Source organism: Plasmodium chabaudi (genome assembly GCF_900002335.3).
Source record: "Plasmodium chabaudi chabaudi strain AS genome assembly, chromosome: 7".
In the NCBI taxonomy this organism is placed as follows: domain Eukaryota; phylum Apicomplexa; class Aconoidasida; order Haemosporida; family Plasmodiidae; genus Plasmodium; species Plasmodium chabaudi.
Window position 1 is genome coordinate 454,806 of NC_030107.2, and position 20,729 is coordinate 475,534.

Here is a 20,729-nt window from a genome sequence, read left to right on the forward strand (position 1 = left end):
GTAACTATATAATTATGTGCATATTGGTAATATGCTAATATTTAATTCTTTTAAATATTTTCTTTCATTATTTTTCTACAAACGGACTTATTGTATTTAAGCAAATGAATAAACAAGCTGGAAATAAAAAAGTTATAAAATTGGCTGAAGCCCTTACATCCTTAAAACAAGATGAAATTGGTATAAAAAAATTAGATAATAGATATGAAACATAGGAACTGTATAATTGTTGTAAATCTACTTATATATTTCTCTCAATTGTTTAAGTGTTATTTTCTGTTCCATGTTGCATTAAGACAAATAAATATATGTAAGCATGTGTATAATTGGTATAAAAACATATATAGGAAATATTTATTTTTAACTTTTTGTAATATATTATTAGATTCATTTGTACACCTATTTAAAGAAAGAATAGCAGCAAAACCCAAATTTTCAAAAAAGTCAGCGTCTGATATACTTTCTGTACAACCACATTCTCGAAGATTTACTATGCCATTAAATATATATAATTATAAAAAGGATATTATATTCAATTTGTATGCTAAATTATTCCAATCTATCAGAAATACAATCTTTATGGGAAATAATAATTCATCAAAATAAGTCATTTATGTATATATATAGGATTATACAAATATCCAGACTCCCCCCTATACACCCTAATCTTAGTTTAATGTTAAATAAACAAAATGGATATAAATAAAGTGATTAAAAAAATATATAATTCTAATATAAGCAATTCCCTTATTAGTAGTATATGTGGAACACTGGCTTCTGCCTTTTTTAAAAAAGCATCAGACATATCTATTCTTAAACAAAATTATCATTTAATAAATATCCCATGGATTATAGAATTTCTCTTACGATTAATATATTTTTTTTTATTTATTATATTTAATTTGTTAATGATTAAATATTACGTAATATTGATGAAGCATTATTCAGCATTTTTGGCAACCATCTTTAACTTTTCTTTTAATTTTTTTCTAACTGCTATATTTGGAGTACTATTTTTTCATGAACAACGAAATGCTTATTGGATTTTAGGAGGGGCATTTATCATTATAGGATTAATTCTTATTATGACAGACTCTATAAATAAAGAAAAAAAAAATGAATAATACCCCACATACCTATGGACAAATATATGCATACATCACCCTTTTTTACTAGTATTATTACTATATATATTATCTATATAAATATATTACACTTTTATTGTTTTTTTTGTATTATTTATGTTTTTGAAAATATAAACACAAATATTTTTTCGTAAAAAAAAAAACACAAAAGACAGTTTTTATTTGTTTTAATACAATATTATCATATGTATTTGATAAATAACAATTTTACTAATAAAATAATGAATGTGAAAGACACATGATATATTAAAACTTCAAAGTAAAAAATATAACGTATTTTATTATATATTGCACCCATGTGTGTAGTGTGCCGGAAATTGTGAGGACGAAAAAAACAAAAATAAAAATCAATAGTATATATTAAAATAGTGAACAAATATATATGATGAATAAGCTTGGTATATTTCATATAATGTTTCTATTATTTTCTAATTGTTTATCAATATTTTTCATAAGCATATAATATACAACTATACTTGTAATAGCAACAATCAAATGAAGAGCAACCAAAAAAGCATTTGATGAAAAAAAAATAATAGATTTGTAACAAGTGCATTCGGTCATACCCGTAATATTTGTAAACACTATATCAATTATAGTATACAACAAATAAATACCATAAAAACTCGAAGTAACATCAATAATAGCCATAACAGCTGTAACAGTAGCAACTATCACCCATTCAGTTTCTGTTCCCCATTCTCTACAGCTAATTATGGAATAATAGGGGGCCATAACATTTGATCCACCTTATAAAAGTGTAATTGAATGTGAAAAAGTATAATAAAAAAAATTATATTATTTGGCGGAATAAACATTCTACATATGTATATATATGACCACATATTTTAAACAATTTTATCTTTACCCATAGATAAGTAAAAGCTAAAAAGCGAATCAACTAGAGGGGAGCAATGCAAATCAGACACCTTTGGAAATAAAAATATACAGCATGATAGAACAGATAAACAAATATACAATAATGTTAAAATTATTAACAACTTTTGAATCGGGTTATATATTAAGGGAGCAGCTCCACTGCTTCGTAGTGATCTGCCACATATATAATTAAGAATTCTCATTTCATTAACAAAAAAAACTATAATATTAATTTGAACTAATAAAAAATATAGCTCATTATATAAGTGTATAAAACATAATTTATTTTATTTTTTTACTTTATGGTTTGTTCTCATTTTTGTTAAAATTAAAAATATCGTTTGTATTGAATTATAAAAATAACTGTCCACATTATTGTTTTAATCAATAGCATTAAAATATATATATGCCAATGTTTCTATTTTAATTACTTTAGATGAAAATAAAATAAAAACAAAACATGAAAAAGACAAACTATCAAACTGAAAATAAAAAAGATAACGTTAAAAAAACAATATATACTTTTCAGCATATATGAAAAAAAAATCAAATGAATGTATACATATCGGTATGTGCAGTTGTATGCATATCTCTATGCCCATGGTTATTTTCCATATTATTTAATTTGCTTTCTCCTTTAGCCACCATGTAATGTTGATAAGAAACATATTTTGTCATCGTTTTTAATTTGATAAGAATATGTTCCCAAAATTTCCCAATCATATTCATTAACCAAAACAATTATGCCTGGTTTTATTTTGGCTTTATCTTTTAAATTATAATTAGAATATTCTTTATTATCAACTAGTACTTTACATAATTTCTCATCTCCACTTACTATATCATGTTCTGAAAAAACAAATTTTTTTTGTATTATGTTATCTCTTATAAAAGCAATTAAATTTTCAAAATTAAACTCCTTTGAATCGATTTCCAATGTGACATAATTCTTAGATTTATCCTCTAAATAGCTTTCTAACCCTCCCAGGAATTTTAATTCTATTTTGAATTTCATGATGTAAAAAAGCGGTGTTTTAAAAGTGAAGATGATAAAGCAAATATATTATGTATATCTATTATAACTCATATATAGCAAAAGGGATTTTTATTTTTTATAGTTATTTGTATTTGTTCAATTTACTTATAATATTCAATTCATTATATAGAAATAATTGTTACAAACACAATGATATGCTAATTTTGCTTGGGTCTTTTTTTAATCACATATAGTGTTTTTGTATTATATATATAATTATATATTTACTTTATTTTTTTTGTATTTTTATTCTTGATATTTTTTTAAATTTAATTTCAGTATACCTTTTTGTTTTTTATATAGTTGATCACGTTGCTAATTTTCACAAATACAGAAATAAAAAAAACAAATTTAAAAGAGGCATAAAAGAAGCAATGCGAAGCGTAACATAATTATTGTTTTAGAATTATGTTGCAATATTATTTTAATAAATTTATATTTTCTTTTTTTCAATTTAAATAATTATTTACACAAAGAAATCAAATAAAAAAAAGCATTTTTTAATCAACATATTCCCTACGAATACTTATATAAAAATTAAAATACCCATAAAATTGATTAGATAACTATTTGTTTATTTTAAGGTTGTATCAAATTGAAAAAAATGTTATATTATATACAAATAACCAAATAATAATGAACAAATCTTAAATAAATAAAAGTTGTGAACAAATTTATAAACACTGTTAAACAACAGAAAAAAATAAAAAACACATGTGTATGTATATGTATTATATAGATGAACGAAAAATGAAAATAGTCATGTCAACATACTATATAAAAACCTTACATCGCATAATAAAATTCAAAGCGTAAAGGGAATGTGTATTAAATGTATACACATATTTATTTGGTTATCCTAAAATTCCTTGTTTTTTTAAGGCTTCACGAAAATTGGATAATGATTTTCGTGTTTCAGATTGGAATAAATTGGTGTCGCCTTTAGGGGGGATGCTAAATGAATTATTAACAGCACTTGCGGTTCTCTTGAATTTGTTATACATTAAATTGCATGAATCTTTGGAATATGTATTTTGGCGATTTTCTTTTGATATGTTTTCATTATTATATTGAAAAATGTGCTTATTATCAAAATATATATTATCCATATTATTGTTTAAATTAAATTTGTTGTCATTTGCATTGTTCATAATAGACATATCATTGTTACTTATATGTTTGTCAATACAATCATCCTGTTCATTTTGTTTATTGTCATAATCAGAATGTGTGGTTACTCTATTTTCAACAATATTTTCATTTTCCGTTTTTGAAGATGTATTATGTAGGTTATTTAATTCATTTTCATTATTTTCTTTGCAAACATTTGCGTTTTCACTGGCAGAGGTAATATTATTTATTTCTGGACTTAAACACTTTTTCTCAATTTTGTTGTTTTTTCCAGCGGCATTTAAACTGCTAATATTTGATGGTATGAGAGATTTCATATCCTCTAAAACTTTCTTAGCATAAGATGACATATCTCTTAATCCATTTTTGTTTTCTGAATAATTAAATATTTGTGTTTTCACCTTTGGTCGTTTAAAATTATTTTCTTTAAGTAAGTCCCCTTTCTTATCATTTTTTTTAATATCAACAGATTTTGATCTACTAGTGTTATTTTTGATTAAGTTCTTTTTTTTATCATGGGAATTATTAGTGCCTACTACTTTATTATTTCTTGTGCTATGAATTTTATTTGTATTACTATTACAAGTTTTTTTTTCTGTTGTCTTGCCACCTACATCTTTATTATTTGCATTTCCAGCCTGGTCATTTAAAGTTGTATCTGAAGCATGCGAATTATTGATTTTATTTGCTAATTCATTTTGACCATTTTTATCAACTTCACTAGTATTTATAACATCCTGATTTAAACATTTATTATTATTTTGTAAATAAAGAGTGGGGTTATTTTCTAGATTTAATGCATTCAAACCAGGAATATATGAATTAAATTTTTCATTTTCAAAACCCATTTTGATATGTTCACTATTATTATTGCCCAATGATAATGAGTTAATGATTTTATTATCAAGTGTGTCAGGCAATGGACATCCATTAATATTTTTAATAATATCTTGATAATTATTCATAATATTCATACTATAATTAGTACTATCCTTTTCAGGATCATTAATGTTATTGTCTAAAATATAATTGCCATTATGTTCATTACCATTTGCTATATCGCTAAATGGAATTATATTATTTTGTATGAACCCATTAACCATTGGATTTGCATTTTTTATGTATTCATTAATTTCGGTGTTTGAACTATAATTATTTTGATTTAACAAGTTTGTTTTTACCCAATTTTCATAGCTTATACTATCATAATTTATATTATTATGTGTAGAAATATCAACATTGCACATTTTTGAACTATCAAGACCGCTTTTATTTAAATTCATATTAAAATATAAATCATTGACACCATTTAATAGTATACCAGGTACTAGTTGTTGTTGTATGTCCATTAAATTATGATTAAAATATTTTGACTCATTCATATACTTTGGATTTAATGTGATATTGTTCAATAATATATCATTATTTATATAACTTGGATTATATAAGGAATAATCATTTTTATTGGCCATAATAAAATCATTCATGTAATTTTTTTGAATATTAGTATCGATTATATCATTGTTAGATATTTTATTTTCACTTGTAAAATTAACACTATAAGCAGTTTTGTTATTAAGTGAATTTTCAGAAAGTCCTTTATTGATTTGATCGTTACAATTTTTATCAACAATACTATCCTTGCTATTTTCATCTACTTTCTCAAGTGTACTGTTTAGTGCTTCAGACGATAATGAAAATGTATCACTCGAAATTATAGTAGTATCTTGTCTCATATTATTTAAAGCACTTTTTGATATTGGATTTTTTTTTTTAATTTTTGTTATTTCAAAATTGGTTATATCTTTAGATATATTTTTACCTTTTAATTCCTCTTTTATTTTATTTTTAACTAATTTTGAAATATCATTTACAAGTGAATCTAATTTGCTTCCATTTGTCTTATGCATGTATAAGTTTGCATTTTTCTTTTTGTTTGCAAATCCAGTTTTATTCATTTTAATGCTTTCATTAGGGCGTTTAACAATGTTATATGTTTTATTTCGCATATCATTTACTGTGCTTTTCTTTGAATTTTTTTTTGGGCAACCCTTCTTTTTATTATTGTTTTTTTTAGTTATAACTTCTTTTTCATCAGATAAGACACGATTTTCTACTTTAGTATATGGAAAAACTTCATTGTTTTTTATGTCAATTATCCATGCTTCTCCTTTTTTCTTTTTTTCATTAGCTATATTATCATTTGAATTATTTTCAGTTTCAGTATTATTCAATGTTGACTCATTATTTGCATTTTCGAATTCGTTAATCTTATTTAAGCACTCGCATGTTTTTACATTTACGTTGTCACTATTTTTTATTAAATTATTTTGATTATTTTCATTATTACTTACATAAAATTTATTAGGATTTTCATGTTTTTCTACACTATTTTGACTTATAGTACCATTTTCTGAAATTATGTAGCGATTGTTTTCATCGTTTTTATCTAAACTTATGAATTGTAAATTATTTCTACTATATACATCTTCTATTGGTGCATATATTATGTTCGAATATTTATTTGTATTGTGTAATGATTCTGTATTTTGAACAGATACATGTTCATTTTTTATATTATTTGAAATGTGTGAATCTGAATATGCATTTATTTTATTCATATTTGTATAGCTTTGATCATTATTATTTACTCTACAATTATTAAAAGACACATTTTCATTGGTGTTGCTGAACATATTTTGCAAATTTGCCCTTATACTATCTATTTCAAATATATTGTTTACATTAACATATTTGTTTTCATTCTTCAATAAATTCGTATATATATTTTCTTTCCTGTTATTGAACATGCTATTTGTTTCATTTATTTCTAAATTATTATCTTCTAAAATATTATAATTGTCTTGATTTTCTTCGACCATTTCATTTTTATCTACACTAATTAATACTATATTTGTATCATCTACTTGTGACTCCTTTAAATTAGAAGCACATTTCTTTTCATACAAATTTTTATCATTTTCACTATTATTTTTATCATTAGAATTATTATAACCTTTTTGGAATTTGTTCAAATTGCATGAATCATCTATCTGAACAAATTCGCTAGCTTGTTTAACTGCGTTGTTTTCAATTTTTTCATTAGCTAAATCAGAAGTAGTAATTATACTATCTGGTTTAGTGGAATTTCCTTTTATTATATCTTCGTCATATTTTATATTCAATTTTTTCAAATCATTAATGGATTTTTCATAATTTTTTTGTAAATTCTGATTTTCTTTTAATAGACATTTTATTTTCTTATTAAGTTCAATTGATTGCTCATTGGAAGTTTTTAATAATGTATTTAATATATTTATTTTGTTTGTTTTTTCTTCTAAATTAGATTTTAATAAATTTATTTTATCTTTATATAATGCTTCTATTTCTTCCTTCACTATTTTTATTTCGTTATTAATAGTAGCATCACTGACAAAACTGCTAATAGTTGTGTTGTTGCTTTCGTCACTTCTTAATTGCGCAGCTTTTTCAAGCATTATATTTTTTTCTTTTAAATCACAAATTTGTTCATTCAAATTAAAATTTTTTTCCTTAAGTATATCGATACTTTTTTCTAATTTGGCAATATTTCTTTCATTTTCATTTATATTATGTTTTTTCATATTTAACAATTTGTTCAATTCCATATTTTCAGACTTCAAAGATTCCATTTGCTTAATTTCATTTTTTAACATAAATAATTGATCTTGTAATAGAACGATTTGTTTTTTAATTGTTTTCTTATCTGTTACTGAATCATTCAAAGAATGTGCATCATTAATATTTGTATACTCAGTATTATCTTCACTATTTTTTATATGCAAATTTGCTTGGTTTGAATATTCATTATTATGCATATTATTATTGCATATTTGAGATTCCAACTCGATTATTTTCATATCCTTATCTTTCAAATCTATTTTGATAAGTTCATTTTGTTTAGACATATTTTCTAATTCGCAATGAAGTTTCTCAATATGTTTATCAGTAGCTTCAAATAAATTGTCTTGCTTTTTTCTTATTTTTTCCATTTTTTTATAATCATTTTTTATTTTTTCCTTTTCATCATACAATTTCTCTATTTTTTTTTTTAATCTTTCATTCTGTGATTTTAATATTTTTACCTTATCTTCAAATGATCTAATTGTTTCAAATGTTTCTGTTGTTATTACACTTCTGTTTTGAACATTATTATCTCCAGTACTTTTACTATTATACAAATTATTGCTAATATCTTTTTTATTTGTGTGATGATCCCCTTTATCATTTATCATTAATATGGCTTCTTCATAGTTATTTTCAGTATCCATATTATTATAACAACTTTTTATTTTTTCCAAAATATTTATTTTCAAATCATTTATATTTTTCAATTCCTCATATTCATCTTTATTTAAGTTGGTGTTTATATCGATATTTTTATTTTCACCATATTCATATTTTTTACTTTTAGTAGGCACATCTGCTTCTTCTAGCAATCCAGAATCTTTAGTTAAATTTCTGAAAAAAATTGAATCAATACTGGTTTTTTTATTAATCATATTTTCTCTAACATATATTTGATTGTTTATATCCTTAATGCCAGTTTGTATTGAATTGTCTTCTTTTTTTATATTATTAGTTTGTATGCCTTCATGTTTTAAATCTTTATCAACTGTTTGTGTATTTTGATTATTCATTAATATATTTGTTGTTTCGGTTAATTGACTTACTTTATTTCGTTTTTCTAATAAAATCGTTTCTAAATGTTTTTTTATTTCAGCATTACTTTCTTTTTCCACAAAAAATGCAAAAACTGCTTCTAATAAATTATTATCTACACATTTTAAATATTTTAAAAAAATATCAATTTTTTCATTTTTGCTATCATCTTTGTCATAATCATTAAATTTTTTATGAATTTTACCGATACTGTTTTGTCCTTCCATAATTTTCTGTGCAAATTCTATTAAGTTTTTTTTTTTTATGTCATTTGAATCATTCGAAATTAAATCGGACTTATTTTTATTAATCATATCATCATCATTTTCTTTTTCAAAGTATTCATTTATTTTATCATAGAAAGAGTATAAATCATTAATGGTGTTACCAGATTGTTTACCATTTTCAAAACCCTTTTCATTTTCTAGAAGTTTGTTTTTATTATTATCAAAATTGGATATTTGTTCACTTTCACAATGTAAAAAATTATGAATAGATTCTTTATTTGTATTACTTAGTGAAGCGTTGTTATTATTATATTCTTCTATATTGAGTTGTTTCATTATATTTTGTGATTCAAATTTTTCAGTTTTCTTCGAATCATCAACATTGTTGTCATTTTCATATGAATATATTTTTTCATTAGAACCGTTTTCATCATTACCATCTTCAGAATCTTTATTTTCTTCAAAATTATTACTATTTTTATCATCTACCAATTTTTCAACATTTTTTTTTCGATTCATATTCACATAATAAGAAATATCCTTTGGTATTTCATATCTATTCCCAATTTTCTCTTTATTTGAGCTTTCTTTTTCGATTAAATTGTCTTCGTTAATAATTTTATCAGAAGCATCCTGGTTTTTCATGTCATCTATTTCTTTGTTACCAATTTGTTCAGTGGATTTCCACCATTCAAAATTTATTTTTTTGGCAATATCCTCGTTTATCAAATCTTCATTTTCTGATGTATTTTGTGGTTCTGATATATTTTTATTAATTTTTTGATTATTTTCACTATCCTCATTTTCATCACTGCTAGACATCGTATTTGAATTAAAATGTTCACTGTAATTATTATCATAATTTTCAACAATGCCCTTAATAATATTTTTAACAATCTCTTTCGATATACTTTTAGGTGTACCTACAAAAGACTTTTTATTTTTTTTACTATCCTGTCTTTTTTTTGTATTCTTTTTATTATTAACTAAATCATTTGACATATTTTTTTTTAATTTTAAAAATTTATCACTATCATTTCTTTTTTTACCACCTTTATATGTATGTTTTTTTTTGTTTTCATCTTCGTCCTCTTCTTCTTCTTCATCATATTCATCATCGTCTTCCTCTTCTTCTTCGTCATCTTCTTCATATTCTTCCTCATCTTCCATCTCTTCATCATAACTTTCCTCGTTTTGCATTTTCTTTTTATTTTCCCAATGCACTCCTATCTTCTTCAATATTGTATTTTTCCCTTTAGATTTATTTCCGATCGTCCCGGCGTTTTCAATTCCCTTCTTATTTTTAAGGCCTACATTATAATCTTCCACAGTTCGATCATAAATGTAAGAATTTATATCATCAGAAGACAATGATGTGTTATTTATTTCATCACTATGAATATTTTTTCCTAATATATTTTTTCTCAATTTAGTATAATTATTATTACCCCTTTTATTTATTTTACTTTGTTTATATTCATTATCATTGTAAGTGTTTGTAAAATTGTTATGAGCAAGATAATCACATTCTATATGATTTAGATTTGCCAAACTACTCATTCTTGTTAATTTTTCGTGTTCCATTTTTAGCAAATCAATATCTATTGCCTTTTCATTTGTATCATAATATAACCCATTTATGTCTTTAAATGTTTTAGGCTTCATAAAATGCTTAGTAGCATCATCAAAATTATTTTTTTTTAAATTTTTAAACATATTTAAATTGTTAAACATATTTGTTTCTAATTCTTCTCGAAAATTATAATTAAGATTATTAGACATATATGTCAAATCTTCATTTGAACTAATATCATTTCTATTATTTATTAATGAATTTTTTACATTATTATTTATTTTATCAAATGGATAAATTTTTGCCGAATCATTTATTGCATTTATATAATTATTTTCCCATTCATTATTTTCATTTTGTTTATAACTTTCATTATTCACTCTTTCACTGTTTTTATAATCATCTTCAGATGTATTCCCAAATCGGGGTGACTCAATTTCACTTCCGACCTTTTTATTCTTTGAATATTCATAATCAGAATATGAGTCTTTTGCAGTTTCTTCTATATCGTAAAAACTTCGCCATATTGGCTTTTCTAATTTTTCTTTCTTATTATTTATTACATTTTTTTTATATGCATAATAGGGCACTTCTTTTATTGATGCAACCCCTTCGGATTCAGAATCACTATATCCAATTTTGCATGAAACATCTGAATGTGCTTCATAATCTTTTAACTCCTTTTTCATTAAATTCTGGTAGTATTGAAATTCATAATTCTTATCCATTTTTAAATTTCAAAAGTTTATTTTATTTTATAATAGATATATATATGCATACTCAGGTATGCATACTTGCGTTTATTTTTTCTCACACTAAAATTTATATATACGAATATATGTATCGTATATATTTTTTAGTTTATTATGGGAAAAAAAGAATACGTGTGTCTAAATATATCTTTTATCATTAAAATAATGACGAATTATATGAAAACGTAAAAAAAACAATAACAAATACGAATAGTTACCTCTAGGAGGTATAGAAAAATCCTTCAAATATATTTATAATCAAAAAGTGTGCATGCAGGAACAGACAAATAAATATGTCCATTTGTATGCATATAAATATTAATATAAAAACATACTTTAAGAACAAATAATATTTAATGTATTACTACATAAAATTTTTACAAATATAAAAAAATCAAATTATTCCAATAAATCAAAAAAAATACGAATATTTTCTTTATATATAATTTTATTATTTTTTTTGATATTTTTTTATCATTAAAAATATTTTTTATTATATACACATATATTTTTTAAATGATACTACACAAATTGTGGGTTTATATTCATAGACATATGAATACTTAACATGAATTAATCTAATGTTATTGTATTTTTTTTTTTGAAGTTGTATTCCCATAAATGCGCATACATACATATTATTTGTAGTACAAAACAAGTGATAGAAAATGTATTCCTAATTTTGGTGGAAATATTTACATATATTTTTTATTTTTTTTCAAAATTTGACAATAACAGTTTAAACTTTTAATAAGCACAAAAAATGCACCCTTTGAATAAACAATGTATTGCATTTTTTATATTTATACACATAAAATATAACATATAATAATTTTTACCAGCATTAATATATAAATATATTTTCCATAATATCACACATATATATAATACGTAATACACATTTTCATTAATTATTTATTTGAAAAAATATTGAAATGCACATTATGCATTATTAATCGAGAGGCAGCATACATATGTTAAATGCACTTTTTATGTATATAAAACATGAAGATATTAAGAATAATATCTTTATATTTTAAACTTTATATGAATATTATTTAAAAAATATGTTTAACTAGTACATTTTTATGTAATTTTTTTTTCGATTATTATATATGCGCTTAATTAGACATAGCAACATAAAATATAAAGGGAACTATTACTGTCTATCAAAAATTCCTTTTTTTCTTCACCCTTATTAAAAAATATATAAATGATATATATGTCTATATAAGTATGTACTATCATATTATGTACAACATTTCCCGTTAAAAATTTCGCGACAATGAGTTCATTTTATTTATCCAATTTAATTGAATATCGTTAAACTCGCATTTTTCTAATTCATCTATCGCTTTCTTATACTCATTCAGATCATTATTTGCAATTAAAATTTTTTGTTCATATTTTCCATCAACATTCATTCCGGTATCAACTATTGTATAAATGAGTCTCAGTTCCTTTGAACTTTTATAATCATGCATCAATGAGTTTGCTTTTTCGTTAAATTTTGAAGTTGTATTTTTTAAAATATTTAACAGTTCCATTTTTTTTTTGATAATATCATCATAATGCTTCCTGAAAATAAAAATAAAATGACAAATGACAAAATGATGAAATAAAAAGGATAATTAGCCAATAATAAACGCATATAAATATAGTTATTCATATGAAAGGATAAATAAAAATAAACAAATTTTAACGAAAATTGTGATTTTGTGGTTTCCAATGATTACTTCAAGTCATGGGTTTCTTGGAAAACATTTTTTGCATAATATATTGCATCGTTTAATTTTCTTAAATATTCATCTTCTTGGATTTTGCATATATCTTGCATATTGTCGTTCTCAGTATCATTAGGCATTATCGAGGTGTTTGTAACTTGAATTGGGTGTTCATTTTCCCTTTTTTCTATTAATTGGTTATCTATTTTTGATTCGTTTCTAAATTTTAAAAAGTTTTCATATTCCTTGTCTATTATTTTGTTAGAAGTTTGGATTTTTTTCAGGTCTTCTTCGTTAGTGTTTTTTTCGGTGTCTAAATAGTTTAAATTTAAATTTTTGTATTTTTCTATTTCATTCTTTATTTCTAAATTTTGCTCATCAATACAAGATATTTCCATAAGTACATTATTAATATCATTATTTTTTTTCTTTTCTTCTTCTTCATATTTTTTTATAATTTGATTTTGCTTCTCTACAATATTTTTTATGCTATCGTGAAATTCATTTTCCTTTTCTTTATAAAATAAATAATTTTCTTCAAAAGTTTTATTTAATAATAATAACTTATCAATGTGTTCTTCAGGAAAATTAATAGCTTCTTTTATTATATTATATTTGTCTTTTTCATCTAAATCAACATTTTTAAATAAAATATTTTCAATTTGTTTATATCTTTCATTGTTACTCAGGTTTAAATCTTTATGATTATTTCCTGATTTATTCATATTTTTAGTAAGCAAGCTTAAGAAATCCTTTATTTTTAAATCAATGGAATATAGAAAATTCAAAATATCCTCATTATTTTTTTCTATACCATAATTGTCTGAAGCATTCAGAATCATTTTCAAATGAACGAAAACGGAGCATGCAAATATTTCCGAACATAATGTTGATATTATTCCAACATTTGAATTATCAAGTTTTATATTTTTTTCGAACAAATTATTTCTTATCATATTACTAAATTCATAAAAATTTTTTTTTACTTCATTTTTTGGTCTTTTCTCTTCTTCTATATTAGTATGAGAACCTGCATAATAGACATTGATGAAGAAAAAGTTGCTGATACTAGGTTTATCATAACTATTTCCATTATTTAAATTATTCAATAAATTACTAGTAAATATGTCATTTTCTTCATCCTTACCAATACTTAGATTTATTAATGAACAATAAAATGAGCCATTAATCTCTAGTTTATTTTCCAATGCAATTTTTTCCTTTTCTGCAAAATTAAGGATTTCTTTTAATGTTTCTGATTCAGAAAATTTTATTTCTTTGGTTTTTTTGTTGAACATTTTCAACCCATTATTTTGTACTGCATCACTTTTGCGTATATTCAAATTTGGTTCTGTTGTTTCATCCCATTTTAAAGCGCAACTTTTTATTTTTTGATAATATTCTTTATTATCACAATAATTTTCTAACAAATCATACACATTATTATTGTTTAAAATTCCATATCTTATCGAAAATTTTGTTTGTTGTTTTTTATTTTGTTCAAAGGAAATATTACTTGCTTTGTTGACAAAATTGTCTATAAAATAATTTATATCATTTGTTTTTAAATTACGATTAAAATTATTGTTGTCATCCCTTATGTTATTTTTACATATATTTTTCATTTCTTCAGTTACATTAAAAAAAGATATCACACACCCATTAGTACCTTCTTTATGGTCATCCAATATGCCATTTATCGTATCAGATACAAATTTAGTTTCACTATCATAATCAGATTTAAAATATTTAATTTCTTTAATATTAGTAAAATCACTCTCACCATTTTGACTACAACATGGTTTCATATCCTTTTTTATCTTATCTATTCCAATATTGTTAGTTATATCATTTATTTTCATGCATAGTTTTATTTTATCATTACATTCATATATCACATTACATATTGTTTCCTCATTTTCAATTGACATTGTATTTACAAGAGGATGGAATATATTTAGAGCAAACGAAATGAATTTGAAACATACATATGCACTATATGTATAGGTACACCTTAATTATTTAAATATGCTTAGATTTTCAATAAGTATAATAGAATATTTTATGATATTCACATATTATTTCCTTATTAGGGGAACGGATAATTTTCAATAATTTGGGATCATACTGCTTACTTAAAAATTTATTTTTACATTAAGACAAAAAATAATAAATTGAAAGATTGAAAAATATAAAATATTTTTAAATGATAAAAGATCTCCCTACACACGTTATTATTTTTGAGGGAATATAATTATGAATACACCATCAGTAAATGAAAAATGCGAAAATTATTTATGATATATATAAAGAGAGAGATATATCGGAAGGGTTAAAATTGCTACAGTTTTTTGTATTTCACATAAGGCAATTTTCAAAATGCATAGCAAATTTTTTATAAGCATAAATGAGATATCACCTTTATCATATCACATATAAGACATGCAATTTTATATACGAAGTAAATCACATTCCTATATTATTTTTCTGTATTATATTTTTATTGGATCTCTAAAAGAAACGATTTTTCTCAATTTTTCTCCTTACCTTAACATTATATTTATTGTTTAAATTTTTTAAGAAATCGAAATAAAATATACATTGCTATAAGCGCAAGCTATAGCCTTTTGTCTACCATTTGAGAAAATAATTAACTCATTTTCAATTATATAAAAGTTTAATATTTTTTGAAATGTGAAAATTTCAATAAAAAATATACCATATAAATTTATGTGTATATTTGTGACTGTTTCCAATATTTTTATGGGGAGTTCAAAATATTTTTTACAGAGACTGTAATTAGCTGTTCGCATTCGTATATATTTCGATCTCCTTCATGCTATATAAATTATTAAACATGTAGGAGATTCAAATTATGAAATAATATATAAATAAATATATATTTGCATTTAATTAATCTTCTACATGCATGCTTATAAATATCATAATTTATATTTTGAAAAAAAAAAATTAAAAAAATGAAAGCATGCTATGAAATTTTACATTTTCTCCTAAATTATAGCATTGTCATCTTTTGTATAAATTCGCATGCAAAAAAATATTTGTCTAATCACAATAAATAGCTAAATGCGTCATATTTTCATATATATATGTAAAAATAAAACATGAAATAACATGGGAAAATTGTTTTTTATGGTGTAAGTTGTTTTATGGCTATTCAAATTAAGTGGGCTTAGAGCATGTGTTGGTTTTAAAAAATTCACCCAATTTTTTGGGGGGACTTTTTTTTGAAATTCTCAAGAAAAATGAAGAAAAAAAAATAATTAAATATATAAATGAAAACATCAAAAATGCTTATTTTTGCAAAAAACAACAAAATAACCAATACCTATTAAACGAAATATTATATTAACAGCACATTAACGAAAATACGTATTATTTTATATATTATCCATTGTTTAAGCATATTACATTTTTCTCCTTTTGAAACATATATATACACACTCAAAATTAAAATCCGTTTATAAACATCATATAATAAAAATTCACTTACAATGACCAATCAAATGCTAGAAACATACGAATGCTCCCTTTTAAGTAATTAATAATGAAAATGAACCGACCATAATACATATATATATGCATTCGTGTGTTTACAACCCTTTTTAATCGCCATATATGCATGGCTTCCAATTTTCAAACCCAATAACTTTAATAAGCTATAATGCTTATATCTTTAAAAACTTTTTTTAATTGGTATATATATATAAAATATATACGTATTTTTTATATCTTTTTTTAGGGCCGCAACCATTCTCTACCCTTTATTACCCCGCAAATATTACATGGAAGTATGTTTTGAATTCTAAACCATCAGGTTGTTTTGGATCTACACAAAAATATGTTGCTGTTCCCGAAACATATTCATATCCTTATTATTATCATTATGTATATTATCGCCCATATCCCTTAGCAAATATCACATTGAGTATAAAACATGAAGATAAAAACAAAAAAAAAGTAAATGAATTAAATAACCAAGAAAAAAAAGAAGAATTAAATGATGAGGATGAAAGCAAAACTTCAAAAAAAAATAATGAATGTAATGATAAAGAAAATAATACCAAAAAATATGTATCAGTAGTATCCCCCCCATACTATATAGGCTCATTATATTACCCTACTGCTATATTTTATCCTTAATTTGTTTTAAGCAAAATCAAACAAACAAATTAAACACTCACATGTACACATATATACACATATAAGTTAAATAATCAATAAAATTCATTATGCGTATTACTTATTAATCTTCATGCCATTTTAATGGGGAAACTAGTGTATATTTTAATGTATATGTTTCCAGTAAATTTTAAGCAAAAAAATTATAATTTTTCATACATGATAATGTAAAATTCTTCTTTATTTTCTTTTGCAACTATTATTACTCTCACCGATTTCATTGTCTATTGAAAGCTATATTTTATAAAAAAGTATATTTTTTAATTTATTGTTTCGTCATATTATATATATTTTTGTTTACTTCAATTATCCATGAAATTATAATTGTGCTCCAATAAAATGAAAAACATGTTAACATTTAGGCTACTTAAATCATAATTAAAAAAATAAATATATATAATACTAAAGAAAATGCACACTCATATATAAAAATATTACGGTATAAGATACACAAAAAATGCTATAGTTGAAAAATAACTAAAAAAATAGCTGGTTGTATGATGAAAAAAATGAAAATAACGCTTTGACAGTTTCATAATGCATATTTTTAAACAACATTTAACATAAAAAATTAGTAAGCCAGAACAATACATATATTAACACAATACTACACACAAATGTCTTTATATAAGCCCCGTTTTGGTGTTCCAATAAGTTAAATAAATCTATGGTGAACCATGCTTATTATAAAATTAATAAAAAATGTGCATGATATACATACGTATGTATACACATAAGAATGGATAATACATATATTCCATAAATCCTATATAAAAAATGAATAGGTTGCTATATAAATAACCAATTTGTTTTTCCAACTAGTTGTAATTCAAATTGTAGGTTGTTTTAAATCGTGAGTTATCATTCATATAAAGATCAGAATTCTCTACTGGTTGAATTATATTATTTGTATTTTTATAAGGGGTTAAATGAAATTTTGTAGCATGTATATGTTTATTTAAAAAATCTTCTGGCTTTGCTATAAATTTATTTCGTATTCTTTCTCTAATAACATAAGAAGGGCAAAATTGATCTAGTTCTAAATTATAATTATATATTGCATCATCATATTTTTTAGCAATAAATGCATTTTCATTGTTTGGTATATTTTCGCTAATTGATCGTCTACGAGATCCAGTATTAGAATTTTCAAAATCCTCTCTTTTTAAATTTTGAACAAATTCAAAATACGGTTTATTAGTATTTTTAATCCATGAAATCATCGATTTATCTTCCAGTTGATAATTTGTTAAAAAATCATTAACATCTATATATCCCTTTTTTTGTGTATCAATATATTTTAGAAGAAGATTTACATCTTCATTTGTTATATTTTTTATTTTTAAATTATTAAGACTTTTATGTAAGTCTTCTTTTGTTATATAACTGTCTTTATCATTGTCTAAGTGCTTAAAAATTTCATATAAAGACAAATATGGGTTTTGGGGATTTTTTTTGGCGTTATTATTTTTTTCACTTAAATATTTAGGTCGAAAATTATTGCGCACTGAATAATCGATTTCTTCGATTAAAAATTTAGCTCTTTTTACTTCTTCCTTATTTAATTCCATATTATAGGAGCTTTCCATTTTTTCAGTAGGGGGTATGTTCCTAGAATAAAAATCATATGCATCTTTTATAAAATGATTTTGTAAATTTAGTGCTTCATAATTTATATTTAAATTATCTATAAAATTTTTAACAAAAACTTCATTATTTTTATTTGTTAATAGTGTAGATATATATGCTTTCATATTAAAATCTGTTAATATATCCTTTTTTCGGAGTTCTTTTACGTCTTCAGGATCATCTCCTTGCTTTTTATTTGTTTCTTTCGTATTTTTTATATCTTTGCCTTCTATTGTATGCTTTGTTCTTTCATTAGTTATATCTGATATAATTTTTTCTAACTCGCTAATTTTTATTTTTTCTTTTCCTTTAAACAAATCATATAACTCTTTTTCTGATATCAAATCATTAAATGCTTTTGAAAACTCTGAAGCTTTTAATCGAATGTTGTCAATATAATTAATTGTTTTTAACTTAACATCAGAAGGATTGAAATTATACTTTATTACTTTGTTTTTCAATTGACTGGCTACTATTTTATTTATATATATATTTTTATAATTTTCCGATTTCTCATTTATAAAATTAACAAATTCTTTATAATCCACTTTATCACTTTCACATTTTAAGTTCGTTTTCAAACAATTCCACGAATAATCTATTTTTTTGTCTGGCATTGAAGGTAATATATATTTTATTATATTTTTGTATTCATCATAATTAATACTTTGGGATCGCCTATCTGTGTTGTCTTTGTGTTTCAATTCGGTTCCATTCATTTTTTCAGATTGACTAAAATTTTCATCAGCTTTTTCATCTTGAGTGCGTTTATATATTATATCATTAATTTTGTATTTCAATCTACTGTCATCTGAATTATGAACATAACTTAAATAGTTCCATAACTCATCTACCTGAATTTCTTTATCTTTTTTTTCGTCTTTTATATTATTCGTTTCTGCAGTAGATCTATCAATATTTGCTTTACTTTTTTTCCCTACATTTTTTTTAAATTTGCAAGGTATATTTTTAAAATTTATATTATTTGTTTCATTTATCATATTATTAAGTTTAACAAATTCGATTTCCCTTTCTTTCATATGTTTATTAATTTCGAATATATTTGTATTTGATTTATTTTTACTATCTATCCATGTATTTAAAAAATTATTATCATTCGCATTTATATCATTTTCTATATTATTATAAGATTTTATTGTTTCTTCGGTAAAATAGTGCTTATTATTTTTAAGAATATTTTCCCTCAAATTATTCCTATTACTTTTGTCAATATTATTATCATTGCCATTGCTACCATTATTAGTTTCAAATAATATATCATCATTTTGTGTGTCTGAAAAAGTGAAATGCGAATTATTTTTATTCGAATTTCCAGTTATGTGACATCTTTCTTTTCTCCTTGTTGCCATTTATATAAAAATGAAAACAAAATGTTTTAAGGATCTTGTCTATTTTATTTATTTAAAATGCATTTTGCATATAAATACATGCATAAAAGCATACACATTCATATATTGTGTATAGATTACCTTAAAAATTAATTTAATTGATAAAAAATTATTTTCATTACTGGGTATATTATTAATTATGTATATACTCTCTAGCCTCATATATTTAAATGTCTTTTTTGTACGCCGTCAAAAAAAATATCGCTTTTCGTTTAAAAAATGCACAAAGAGAATATTATAGAATTCCCTTTTTTCTCATATAAGAAAAAAAAGACTTAATGAAATTTTATTATTTTGTAAAATTTATTTATGCTTCATAT

General features: G+C 22.9%; 7 protein-coding genes across 7 annotated transcripts; 2 read left to right on the plus strand and 5 right to left on the minus strand.

Annotated features, from left to right (window-relative positions):
- Window positions 1-692: 692 nt before the first annotated feature.
- On the plus strand, window positions 693-1,124 carry PCHAS_0711700 (conserved Plasmodium protein, unknown function; the record flags this gene model as incomplete). Its single annotated transcript, XM_016797650.1, has 1 exon — window positions 693-1,124. The coding sequence occupies one exon, from the start codon at window positions 693-695 to the stop codon at window positions 1,122-1,124; it is 432 nt and encodes a 143-aa protein (XP_016653582.1).
- A 426-nt stretch (window positions 1,125-1,550) lies between these two features.
- Window positions 1,551-2,227, minus strand: PCHAS_0711800 (conserved protein, unknown function; the record flags this gene model as incomplete). Its single annotated transcript, XM_735892.1, has 2 exons — window positions 1,551-1,894; window positions 2,014-2,227. 2 exons carry the CDS (start codon window positions 2,225-2,227, stop codon window positions 1,551-1,553), a joined length of 558 nt encoding a protein of 185 aa, XP_740985.1.
- A 434-nt stretch (window positions 2,228-2,661) lies between these two features.
- Window positions 2,662-3,039, minus strand: PCHAS_0711900 (ubiquitin-related modifier 1, putative; the record flags this gene model as incomplete). Its single annotated transcript, XM_735891.1, has 1 exon — window positions 2,662-3,039. The coding sequence occupies one exon, from the start codon at window positions 3,037-3,039 to the stop codon at window positions 2,662-2,664; it is 378 nt and encodes a 125-aa protein (XP_740984.1).
- An 875-nt stretch (window positions 3,040-3,914) lies between these two features.
- On the minus strand, window positions 3,915-11,420 carry PCHAS_0712000 (conserved Plasmodium protein, unknown function; the record flags this gene model as incomplete). Its single annotated transcript, XM_732856.2, has 1 exon — window positions 3,915-11,420. One exon carries the CDS (start codon window positions 11,418-11,420, stop codon window positions 3,915-3,917), a length of 7,506 nt encoding a protein of 2,501 aa, XP_737949.2.
- Window positions 11,421-12,712: 1,292 nt separating this feature from the next.
- Window positions 12,713-15,099, minus strand: PCHAS_0712100 (conserved Plasmodium protein, unknown function; the record flags this gene model as incomplete). Its single annotated transcript, XM_016797651.1, has 2 exons — window positions 12,713-13,022; window positions 13,181-15,099. 2 exons carry the CDS (start codon window positions 15,097-15,099, stop codon window positions 12,713-12,715), a joined length of 2,229 nt encoding a protein of 742 aa, XP_016653583.1.
- A 1,584-nt stretch (window positions 15,100-16,683) lies between these two features.
- On the plus strand, window positions 16,684-17,332 carry PCHAS_0712200 (sporozoite surface protein essential for liver stage development, putative; the record flags this gene model as incomplete). The annotated part of the gene is made up of 2 exons (XM_732455.1): window positions 16,684-16,726; window positions 16,932-17,332. 2 exons carry the CDS (start codon window positions 16,684-16,686, stop codon window positions 17,330-17,332), a joined length of 444 nt encoding a protein of 147 aa, XP_737548.1.
- Window positions 17,333-18,189: 857 nt separating this feature from the next.
- Window positions 18,190-20,370, minus strand: PCHAS_0712300 (calcium-binding protein, putative; the record flags this gene model as incomplete). Its single annotated transcript, XM_739210.2, has 1 exon — window positions 18,190-20,370. The coding sequence occupies one exon, from the start codon at window positions 20,368-20,370 to the stop codon at window positions 18,190-18,192; it is 2,181 nt and encodes a 726-aa protein (XP_744303.2).
- Window positions 20,371-20,729: the final 359 nt, after the last annotated feature.